At 37.4% G+C, this 11,693-nt stretch overlaps 2 protein-coding genes across 4 annotated transcripts; one reads left to right on the top strand and one right to left on the bottom strand.

Moving 5' to 3' along the window:
• Nucleotides 1–3,833: 3,833 nt before the first annotated feature.
• LOC121752609 lies at nucleotides 3,834–4,613 on the top strand. Its single transcript, XM_042147731.1, has one exon. The coding sequence runs from the start codon at nucleotides 3,834–3,836 to the stop codon at nucleotides 4,611–4,613; it is 780 nt and encodes a 259-aa protein (XP_042003665.1).
• Nucleotides 4,614–7,064: 2,451 nt separating this feature from the next.
• LOC121750128 (pentatricopeptide repeat-containing protein At3g06920-like) lies at nucleotides 7,065–11,480 on the bottom strand. 3 transcript variants are annotated; one of them, XM_042144592.1, is made up of 4 exons: nucleotides 11,121–11,480; nucleotides 10,321–10,943; nucleotides 8,036–10,197; nucleotides 7,065–7,548 (listed from the first exon to the last, which is right to left on the bottom strand). In XM_042144592.1, exons 1-3 carry the CDS (start codon nucleotides 11,143–11,145, stop codon nucleotides 8,239–8,241), a joined length of 2,607 nt encoding a protein of 868 aa, XP_042000526.1. In that variant the 5' UTR covers nucleotides 11,146–11,480; the 3' UTR covers nucleotides 7,065–7,548; nucleotides 8,036–8,238. The 3 variants fall into 3 exon arrangements, with proteins under 3 accessions (XP_042000526.1, XP_042000525.1, XP_042000524.1); XM_042144591.1 differs by having other exon boundaries at nucleotides 8,036–10,943; XM_042144590.1 differs by lacking the exon at nucleotides 11,121–11,480 and having other exon boundaries at nucleotides 8,036–10,971.
• Between the last annotated feature and the right edge of the window lie 213 nt (nucleotides 11,481–11,693).

Raw genomic sequence — 11,693 nt, 5'->3', positions numbered from 1 at the left:
TAGAATATTTATTTAGATTTAAAATTGTTGGAATAGGGTTATTTAAAAATTATGTACTAACAGTGTAGATGTTTAGAGTTTTTTCTTTTGCTAAATTCTAATCTAAGTTTTAATTTTTTTTTAAAACTGATTAGTGAACGCACAATGTTATACCTACTTCAATTTTATTTCTAAGAATTAGAAGGAAAAATCGTCCTTTTTTCCATTTCACTTTATTATCACTCTAAAATATAACCTTTTTAATTTGTGTGAAAAGTTCATGTACCTGACTTCTAAAATCTTATGACATTATCATTTCCCATCCCGTCTGGTTAATTATGCTCTAACTATAGTTCCTGGATTATCAAAATATTTTAAGAGAATTAAACCATTAATGTCCTAACCCCACGAGCACTGACTCTCCAACTATTTGTATTGATATTGTATTGGCTCATTTAAGATATGCAGGTACATATTAGTCGGGTTCGAGTACTTGCATCTAGGCATGCACAAACCGAACCAGACCGGAACCGGTGCGGCAGTTCCGAACCGCCAGAAGGTTCGGCGGTTCACACGGTCCAGTTCAGGTTCAACGAAATGCGAAATCGGAACCGCCGGTTCAACCGAATTTTTTTTAAAAAAATATTTATAAAAATTGATTTTTATATTTAAAAACAATTTTTACAAATAAATGAATGCAAGAAATTCGTAATAGCCCATATATATTTGATGGGCTTGCAAATTTATGAAACCATTCTAGGTTGTTTCACTTTCACTTTCAATGTGGGACAAAATATGTAAGATTCTTTTATAACTACATGTTTAGATCATTCATTTATCTTTTTCCAATGTGGGATACAAAACTTTCTTTTGTTTTCTACTTTTCTTTATTTTTTACTACACTTTATTATTCACTAACTTTATCTTTATTTTTGTTATGATTCTTTTTCTAAGACAAATTTATAGATAATAATAGCATAAACTAGAATAGTTTAATTAAATTTGAATGTTGCATGTTGCTAATAATTTGTATATTTATAGAATTTGGACGTGTTCAAATAATTGGATTTAAATGTAAGTATGTTGCTAATTTTTCACAATATATTGATTAAAATGTGAAAAAAACAACAATTAATATAATTGGTATAATAATGATAAAAATAGATAACTAAAGAATGATTTGTTTAGTGGTATAATATAGTTTATATATTTATATATTAGTAGTAGACTAATAGTATGATTTTGTATAATAGTTGTTATTCTAATAGATGTAGTATAATTTATATAAATAAAATTATTATTTGTGAATATATTCTTGATAGATAAGAATAAACACTTATTGAGTAATATGATTTGTATATAGATAAATGTGTATAATGTTATTTATTAGTTAACATACACATAAACTTATACACAAACAAATCGCTAGATTAATACAATTTGTATAATAATTATTCTCTTAATGTGTATAATGGTATTTATTAGTTAACATACACATAAACTTATACACAAAAAAATCGATAATGATAAAGAATTAAAGAATAATACTTTATGTAATTATATTTGTTGTTAAGTTATAATAATAGAAGATAGTCAAGATATAAACTAATATAACAAAGATGATGGAGATGTATCATGTAGTTATAAATATGGAGTTTTATCCCACATTGAAAGAAAGAGCAACACATCCAAGAACATGTAGCTATAAAAAGGAATCATCCAATACACTATGTTTTCAACCCAAAGGCCCAAGTCCAACATTAAGTGTAAATTGTAACTTATAAGTTGTGACTTGTAGTCTCGTTGAAATAAACACTGAAACGAGAAGAAAAAAAATTTACGAACTGCCGAACCGGCCCGGAACTGGCGGTTTCTGCCAAAAACCGACGGTTTTGAACCGCCTTCCGGAACCGCCAGTTTTTTGAACCGGAACCGGAACTGCCTGGACCTTGGCGGGCCGATTCAGGTTCAAGGAAATCTTGAACTGTGAACCGCCGGTTCCGAACTCGGAACCGACGGTTTTCGAACCGTGTGCATGCCTGCTTGCATCTATAGGCAGAACTATTAAGAAGCTACTATCTGCTTGAGCTCTTTTAATTATTATTTTAAAATATTTTCTTATTTTAATACTCCCTCCATCTCAATTTAAAAATCTTGTTTTGTCATTTCCGTCCGTCCCAATTTAAGAGTCTCATTTAGAATTTACCATATATGGACATAAAATTTAACCTCATTGTTGATGAAATTTACACACAAATGTCATTATTTTCATAAAAATAAAACAAAAGAAGCACCTTTTACATACAAAAAGTCAAAAGGGTCCCACTTTCCACTATCTCACTTCAATTATTACACACTCCAACAACCACTACTCCACTTGTTGCAATATAACAAAATAAAGCTATAATTGCAACCACAAACGATCGCGAAACAGAGGTGCACCGATTGTATTCATAATGAAAGAGGAATGATAACAAGAACACTCTAAACAAGAAACAAAAGAACACTGAGAGCAATACGGAAAGATAGAAAGAGTCTTGGATCCTGGATCCAAACCCGGTGCACAATCACACACTTTTTGCTTGACAATGATGAAAGTGGTCCTTGACTTTTATACTCAGCACTTGACGCCTCAGTCACACCCAACTTCTTCTGTCATTGCCGTTATCTTCCGTACACTGATGATCTGTGTGTGACATCCTAGCTGGCGTGTGATGATGGCGTGAGTGTACGGAAGATAACGACGGTGACAGAAGGAGTTGGACGTGACTGAGGCGTCAAATGCTGAGTATAAAAGCCAAGGACCACTCTCATAATTGCCATGCAAAAAGTGTGATTGTGCACCGGGTTTGGATCCAGGATCCAAGACTCTTCCTATCTTTCCGTGTTGCTCTCAGTGTTCTTTTGTTTCTCGTTTAGAGTGTTCTTGTTGTCATTCCTCTTTTATTATCAATACAATCGGTGCACCTTTGTTTCGCGATCGTTTTGTGGTTGCAATTATAGCTTTATTTTGTTATATTGCAACACCACTTCAATTATTATACACTCTAACAATTTCTTAAAACCCGTGCCCTAATTAAATTGCACTCCTAAACCGGACGGAGGGAGTATTACATAAATTTGTAGAAAATTATTTTTAGCTCATATAGTATTGAAGTCTAGAAAATTTTAAAAAATAATTAAGTCGCTCCTAAATATTGTATTATTTTTTCCTGCATCCGCCCCTCGAATATTAAAAAAATGGGACTGGGAGTTGAAGGTGTCAATACTATGGGTTGGATACCCGATTCACGACCTCCACAGGAATATGATGAGCATTGTATATGTCTAATTGTGGAAATTGTAACATCAAATTATCAATAAAAAAAAATTGAAGTATATATATACACCAAAAATGGCCAGTATTTATCAAATCAAGAAGTAAATAAATGAAGTCTGAAAATAGGAAAAATTGAGTCAATTGAGGCAACCAATTAGCATTCCTGTCATTGGAGTTACAAACTTTGGGTCACCTCCTCCACAGATGTGTCAAAGTTAAAAGACCACGTCCGCGTCTGTCGCGCCGAATAGCGCCGTTAGCTTCCACGTGCCACTTTCTGGAACTTCCATCAGCGTGGAACCCTAGGTGCCCTAATTGCCACAACCCCGCATCCCATTGGCTCCCTCACCGGGCCCCACATCCCTCTCCTCCTATTGGCTACTCTCGCCTACTCTCACGTGGGTCCTTAGCGCCACGTATCTCCCTCCGCCATCCCCTCCTCGCCCCCCTATAAATCCCTATCCCCGCTCACCCACCTTTCTTCGTAACTAAAACCCTTCTCTTCACATTTTTCACAAACCACAAAAAAAAAGAAATGGATCATACGGGAGGGTGCTGTATAGCGCGGTACGCCGGGGGTGCGTACGATATCTCTAAGGTGGATAGGATAATGCGGAGGTTTCGTCCAATCGCTCCAAAACCGGCTTCCACCAACGGATCTGTTTCCGGCGGCGGAAGCTCCAGTTCCGCCTCGCCGGAGAGCAGCGGAGCGGCCTCTATGAAGACCAGCCGCCGCAAGAGGAGGCATGCTGTCAAAGACGGCAGCTGTGGTCGGAAGAAGAGGAGGTGTTCGCCGGAGAAGAAGGATATCAAGACGCTGTCGCTGCTTCCGGAGGCGCCGGGGGTGAGAGAGCCGGCGGCGGCGGTGTCGTCGAAGCCGAAGTATCCTCTGTGGCTGAGCTTCGAGAACGGGGGGCGGCAGGTGGAGCGGAGGGAGGTGGCAGCGTCGTGGGTGAAGGTCGAATGCGTGACGAACACGTGGATGGGGGATTTGTATCCGTACGGGGACGGGGAGAGGGTGAGGAGGCTGGAGGGTGACGCGTGTCCGGGTTTCGTGACGGACGGGCTGAGGAGGGTGAGGTGGACGAACCCGGCGTACAGAAGGATGGCGGCGGGGGAGGGGGAGGTGGTGGTGGAGGAGGGGGTGGCGCTGCCGGCGAGGTGCGCGGGGTTCACGTGCAAGGTGAGGGTGGTCACGGGCGGGAACGAGAAGGCGTCCAAAACGGTGCCGTGCGACGTGTGGAGAATGGAGTGTGGAGGGTTTGCATGGAGGCTCGATACCGCGGCGGCGCTGTCGCTATGGATCGGTAATTAGGTTAATTAACCCGGATTAGCACCTGCTTGATCTCTTTTCTCATGGCCATCGCTTCTTGTAAATTGTAAATATTTCTTTTCTTTTGCTTCTTTTTTCTGTTTCACTAGTTTTGAACCCTTTCTTTGTCTTCTCAATTAGTATATGACATGAAATCGTGGTTTTTATTATAGCCTAATGTTTAATTACCAGATTAGTGATTTGTCTTTAATTATTTTTATTCAACACATCAGCTTTATTATCGTGGTTAAAAATAAACAATGATCCAGTTCTACGAGCCATAATACCCAAAGGGTATATTAATATACGAATTGTTTGTAATATGACTACTGTCCGCTTAATTATATGCTTCTGTATTTGTATTTGTGTTTATTTTTGTGTGTGTGTAACCGAGTATTGGGAAGATATTTAGCATGTCTGTCGGTGGACGTTTAAGAATATGAGTATAAATAAAAATATATATTTGGATGTATTTTGTGTTAATAGTGACTGTATCGCTGTAAAAATTAATTGTGTACTCTTTGTTATAATTAAGTCATTTTTTTATTTTAAAATATCTCATTATCTGAGTTATATTCATATATAGTACTCTTCCATTTTTTAAAAATAGTAGTATTGATTTTTCTTGTAGTTTGGTCATCCCATAAAGATAGTTCACTCTATTTATTTAGTTAGTTCACTCTATTTATTTAGTGACTTTTTTTATTTTTAATTGGGTGGATTTCATTCTTCTAATTCTAATGATTTTCTCTGTCTACTTTTATCTTATTTTACCAGCACTTGTATTATTTCAAAAACTCTGTTTTTATAGGACAACAAAATATGCCCTTTGTTCCATTAGTGTCATATTCCTATTTGGGCTTACTATTACGGTTTTTAGTCAATTTTTTAGCAAAATTAAACATAATTAATCTTTCCTATTTTGTTCTCTCGTTTATATATTTCTCTCACTGTTTACTTACTTTATTATAATTGCACTTAATTTATTAAATATTTATTCTTTCATCTTTGTAGTAGAAAGAAATGCTTCAATACTAACATGACATAAAGAGGAGTACTCCCTCTGTCCTTCAAGGATATGCACACTTTCCTTTTTAATCCGTCCCACAAGAATATGCACTTTCTAATTTTGAAAATCTTTTCTTTCTAATGAGGTGGGACTCATTCTCCACTAATAATACTTTATTTACTTTTTCTCTCTACCTCTCTCTTACTTCATCAATTTTACATTAAAACTCGTGGCCGACCCTAAAGTGCATATTCTTTGCGGACGGAGGGAGTATATAGTTTCTTTTTTACACTTTAGTTTGTGGAGTATTATTTTATTCTTTTCTCTTAGTTTTATAATTTCTTCATTTATCACAATAAATACTCCTTATTAATCTCTATGCTGAAATTTTTTTGCAATTATAACGAATAGTCTCTAACAAAGATAGAGAAAATCTAGAGATAATATTTATTTAATGGAGAATAGAAGGTACATGTATCAGGGACAGGTGGCTTATCTTTGATAACATGCATGGTTCCTTTTTCTTTTCTCACACCCCCCACACTCCCTAATTTTCTTTATCTTTTATTTAATTTATTTTGTTTCTTTTTGGGAGTCTCCTATCATGTGAGAAAGAAAAAACTTTGAAGTAGGATCCTGTTGTTTATGTGATGCTTCAGTATCCAATTGGTTGCTTCCACAACCATTTTTTATCACCAATATACTTTCAACGGTAGGGTATTTACAACTTTCGGTTTTTGAATATATCAGCGAATTTTTTTTTGTTCACCTACAAGATTTTTTTCTTTATTCATTTCAATTGGTGTACGATTAATATTAAATAGGGTGCATTTTGTAATGGTATTGTTTAGCACCAAATAAATAAATTGGCAAAAGGAGTAAAACTCGAGATTAAATTTCTCCGAAAAATTCAGAGAAATTAATAGCTGGGGTATTTTGGATTACTTTGCTAAGTTTGAATTTTAATATGGGGCTTATCAACTAATTTAAATAAATTATTTAAAGGAAGTTGGAGTTATTTTGAAGTGAATGCAGCAAAAGGGTGATTACCAGCAATGCTAGAGCACTGTTGATGGTGAAATACTGTTGTTTCTTTGAATTCATCAATCGCAATGTAAAGATGCACTGTTTATTACTACATGTGTTTCATTTGAAATAGGACTATTTCTTGATTGAGTTTCACATTCTCTAAGAAAAGGAAATCTATGAACGAGTTGATTTATAGCTTTGTCGTGATAACACGACACCACTACAGTCTGTCTGTATGTGATGATTTTATCTCAAACAATATAGCTTGTTAATTTGATGATACTACTAGTAATTATATACTCCATATAGCAAATCTTGTGCAAACAACTCAATCTAACATAAGGATTTAAACTATGCGAAATTTGAATTAGTACATGGACTACTCCACCGAAAAAATCAGGCACTTACTAGTATAATTGTGTCAAGCCTAGAGAAATTAATTGTAGTAAAATGTATAATAAAAATGTACTGTAATCAGTATTACACAGTATCCAATTTGTTGGGAGGCAATTTGGGCACGCAATCTGCATTACAGCGAAATGCCTACTCAGTTCTGACCCATTTTGTCTCTTGTTTAGGACACCACATGTGAAGAAAGTAAAAGCTGCATTAGTTATACATACAACTGTTGGAAGGCCTATCTAGGAGAAATATCATTATCCTTATCCTTCGATCACCTTGAGTTTCACAAGGAATTTCGTGTAGGACCCACAAACACTTGATGGACAAAATCAAGTACAACCAGAAGAATATTATGTGATGCGTGCGAATTTCGACACGTTTATGCAGAAAGGAACACCCGACCATATTGTTTCAAGAATGTATCCGGGAATGGTTGGAAGGAACTGCAAGGAGCTTCTTATAATGTACCAACCAATATAAGGAGCTTGCACTGCAGCGCTGCAAAAAAGGCCATTCAAAGTTACCACAAACTGAAGTAGACTGATAAATATAAATGGGAATAGAGATCCATAAAAAAGCGATAAAACAGAAAGATAAGGTCTTGCTGCCTTGTTAAAGCAAGAAAAGAAGGAACTCCTGTTATATGGCTGAATATTCAAGAACACATTTGTGTAAATGATTACAAGTTCTTTCTTCTACGAACTCTATGAAGAGTTATCTAGCAGAACAATACTTTTATCAGTCTATTAACAACTAGTACATCTTTGCCAAGTATGAGCAACAAAACAGGCAAGCAGCTTAACTGTGTTTAACCAAGATACTATTTTTCTAACCATGAACAGTTAACCTTTAAAGCCCAATAAGTAGAGCAAATTTGAAAAGAAGAGTTAATGCATCCTCCAGAAAAACACGCAGCGCAGAGAAAAAAATGGCATTTCATGATTCATCCCATCTTACACTAATATTAACATGAAAATAATCATACCTCTAGGGACAAATCTGCAATGCAATCCAAGTTAATTGATCAATATGTGTGGTGCTCATAAAATTAGTTGATATTGAGTCGATTGCTTCCTCAATGTCCACTCACTTAACATGTGCAAGTTTCCATTCAATCTTTCTATGCTTGTAAATAGAAGAGCCAACACACCAAAAGATACACAACTTCTGGCACCGGAAAATTCAACATCAAAACGATCTAGAAGCATGTTGTGATTTAGCTGTTTCCCTTAATACAGCGCCCACTATAGCAGCTTGCTCGAGACATTCAGCTTTATGAAGCGCATCCAAAAGAACCACACAGGTTTTGGTGTGTATTTTACAACCTTTTAACCTTGTTTCCTCAAATAGTTGATATGCCTCTGTTGCCTTATTCGCTAAGCTCAAGCCTTCTATCACTGCATTATAGCAGGCCGAATCAGGTATACCTCCGTTTTCTTTGAATCTTTCATACAGTTTAACAGCCTCCAATACATTACCAGCCTTGGAAAGCCCAGATATCATTGTGACATAGGTGATTGCATTAGGTTTCAACCCTTGTTTCTGCATCTCTTGCCAAAACACAAAGGCTTTATTGAACTTCCGAACCTTACACAGACCATTTATAAGAATGCTGTATGTTACAATGTTAGGTATGCATTTCAAGTCTTTAATAGAATTCCAGCAGACAAGGGCTTCATCAATCTCTTCTGCCTTAACAAGTGCATCAAGCAAGCAATTCCATGTTTGAATGTTAGGCGTCAAATTATTCTGCATCATTTCCTCTATGATGAGATATGCTTCATCTATTCTGCCCACCTTTCCAAACCCATCTACAAGACTGCTATACACAACTACATTCAGTTCTACTCCAATTGATTTTGCTTCTTCAAAAAGCATATAAGATTCATCAAGCCGGTCAATCTTAGCAAGCCCATCAATAACAGAACCATATGTCACCACAGTCGGTTGATGACCTTTGGCCTTCATTTCCTCCAATAGCTGGTAAGCTTTATTAACTTTACCTGATTTACAAAATCCATCAATAACAGTGTTATAAGCAAGGGTGTCAAGAGCACAACTCTGTTCCTTCATTGCATAGAAGATCTCGTAAGTCTCACGTGCAAAACCAGCCTTTATGAGACCATTTATTAGAATCGAGTAGCTTCGTGCATCAGGGGTAAACTGCACTTTGATATCCTCAAACAGGGCTCTGCCCTTTTCTGTTTCACCAGCTTTGAAAACACTATCCATATAAGTGTTAAGGAGTGTGAGGTCTGGTGAGGTGCCTTGTCGGACCATTTCCTTGTAGATCTTATGACCATCCTCCTTTCTGCCAGACTTGAAAAAGTTCTTGATTAGGGATGTATATATAATCGCATCCGGCACCTCGTTAGAATCCAACATCTCTTCATATAATTTATATGCATCATCTACTCTGCCATGCCTGCCCAAGCCATCTATCAGGGAACAAAATGTATATTTGTTTGGACTACAAACTTTACGATCCATGCTGCGAAAGACAGAACAAGCCTCATCAAGTTTATTCGCCTTGCACAATCTGTCTATCATTATGTTGACGGTCATTATATCAGGAGCCATGCCAGATGCCTTCATGTCTTGTTGTATTGCTAAAGCTGCATCAAGTTTTCCTGCCCGACAAAGCATATCAACAAGAATATTATATGTAGAGAGGTTGGGCATGGCATCTGTTCTCATATCACTATAAACTATTAAGGCTTCGTCTACTTTTCCTCTCCTACCAAGGCATGTAAGAAGACTATTGTATGCAATCACACTTGGAATAGATCCCTTCATTCTTTGCCTCTCAAGCAACTTATACACTTCATCAAACTTTCCAGCAGACCCATAGCCCATGATCATGGTGTTATAAGCATATGCACATGGAACAGACCTATTCAGCTCCATCTGTTCGAACAGCTCAACAGCTTCATTCATCCTATTAGCTTTACAAAGAACTCCTATCATGCTGGTAAATGACACATCATCAGGAATGAGACCATGGGATTTTATCTCATGAAAGAATTTCCAAGCCATATCAACTTTACCAGCCTTGCCAAAGCAGTCGATACACACATTATATAGAACAATGTCTGCTTGAAATGAGTTGCTTTTCATCTCATCTAACAATGAGAGAGCAGCATCAACCTGACCATCACGGGCGAAAACACGAATTAAAGTCGTAAATAGATGCACACTTACTTCATAACCTAACTCCTGCATCTGATGAAAGAGGGAAAGCATGAGATTAGGGTGCTCAGGCTTACGCACCACAGCCAGTGCCCCTATAAGAGTGGTGTATGCTGAAAATGCTGGGCGGAATTCGAAGTTTCTCATTGTTTGCATAAGATCATACGCCTCCCTCAACCTTTGCGCCCTCACACAACTAGAAACTAACTCCATGCTAGTCTCGAAAGAAAGTCCAAATCCAGCAAGACTCATTTCCTCCAAAATATGTCCAATTCTATCAAATTTCCTACACCTTGCTATCAATATCAGAAGCGAATGGTATGTTTCTGGCAGATTCACTTGGTTTGTCGCCTTCTCCACCCATCTAAAGTAGTGAATTGCTAGATTGATATCCTTCAGCCTCCTCAACACTCCAATAACCAGGTCTGGCTCAGGTTTATCATCACACAAAGAGAGAGCTTTCTCCAATGAAGGTCCCCATGGACCACTTTCCAATATATGATACACATTCTCAATCCCTCTCCTAAGAACTTCATGTTTCCTCATATGAGCATCTCCTCCATTACTATGAGGAGTTCTCCACTTCCCGTCATTGCTAATTCCTTCATTACCATCCACACCACAAGTCCCATCATTCAAAGATGATAACCTTTTAAAAGTGTTATACAAGTAGAACGGTTTCTGCTGAAGCCGCAGTTTCAGCACTGCAGCAACAGAAGAGAGCAGAAACATTAATGAACATATAATCATGAAAAGCACAAATATGCTGCTACTGAATTAGCAGGAAAGGGAAAATTTCTGTAACAAAGTCAACTTCAGAACCACCTCACAAACATTCAATCCGGAACTAGGGATACTTCAAATGTAAAATTGCAACGTACCAGGATTATTGAAAATTGCCATCATTCTTGAATGCTTGGCATCAGCAAATGGAAGAATCGTTCGGAGATGATTTGAGAAATCAGATATTCCAATAAGCGCAGCCTTATTCTTTTGAGAGGATTTATGCAGGCGGTTCAATAACAAAGTCTTTCATGCGACGGCTCTGAAACAGGGGGCTGGTTGGCTGGAGCAACAGTCAGTGCCGGAGCCTGGAGAAGTGGGCGGCGCCGGAGGAGGAAGGGCGGCGTGAGTTTCAGAGATAGAGCGAGAAGACGCTGGAGGAGGAAAAAAGCGGAAGTTTTATTGGCAATCAGAGTGGAAGATTGAACAGAAATTGAAAAACCTAGTTAAGAGATGAAAAAAATACTATCAACTTTCGGGGGAAATCGGGTTTATAGGGGAGTATACCTTTAAAATAACGTAAATGTACTCATTTGGTTATCTCTTCCATATATGGGAAAAACGCCACCCACATTGGCATTTTTATAAGTGAAGACGCCACCCGCATTGGCGTTTTACAATTCAGAACCGTATGTCGTCGTATTTTATTGAAATACAGTATTTGTTAAAAC

This window comes from Salvia splendens, chromosome 10 (assembly GCF_004379255.2).
Source record: "Salvia splendens isolate huo1 chromosome 10, SspV2, whole genome shotgun sequence".
Lineage (NCBI taxonomy): Eukaryota > Viridiplantae > Streptophyta > Magnoliopsida > Lamiales > Lamiaceae > Salvia > Salvia splendens.
The sequence above is the reverse complement of the archived record's forward strand: the minus strand, read 5'-3'. Positions and strand labels throughout refer to the sequence as shown.

Excerpts from the sequence above, each read along its gene's own strand:
- LOC121752609 (XM_042147731.1), top strand. The coding sequence starts at position 3,834 with ATGGATCATACGGGAGGGTGCTGTATAGCGCGGTACGCCGGGGGTGCG.
- LOC121750128 (XM_042144590.1), bottom strand. The coding sequence starts at position 10,971 with ATGTTTCTGCTCTCTTCTGTTGCTGCAGTGCTGAAACTGCGGCTTCAG.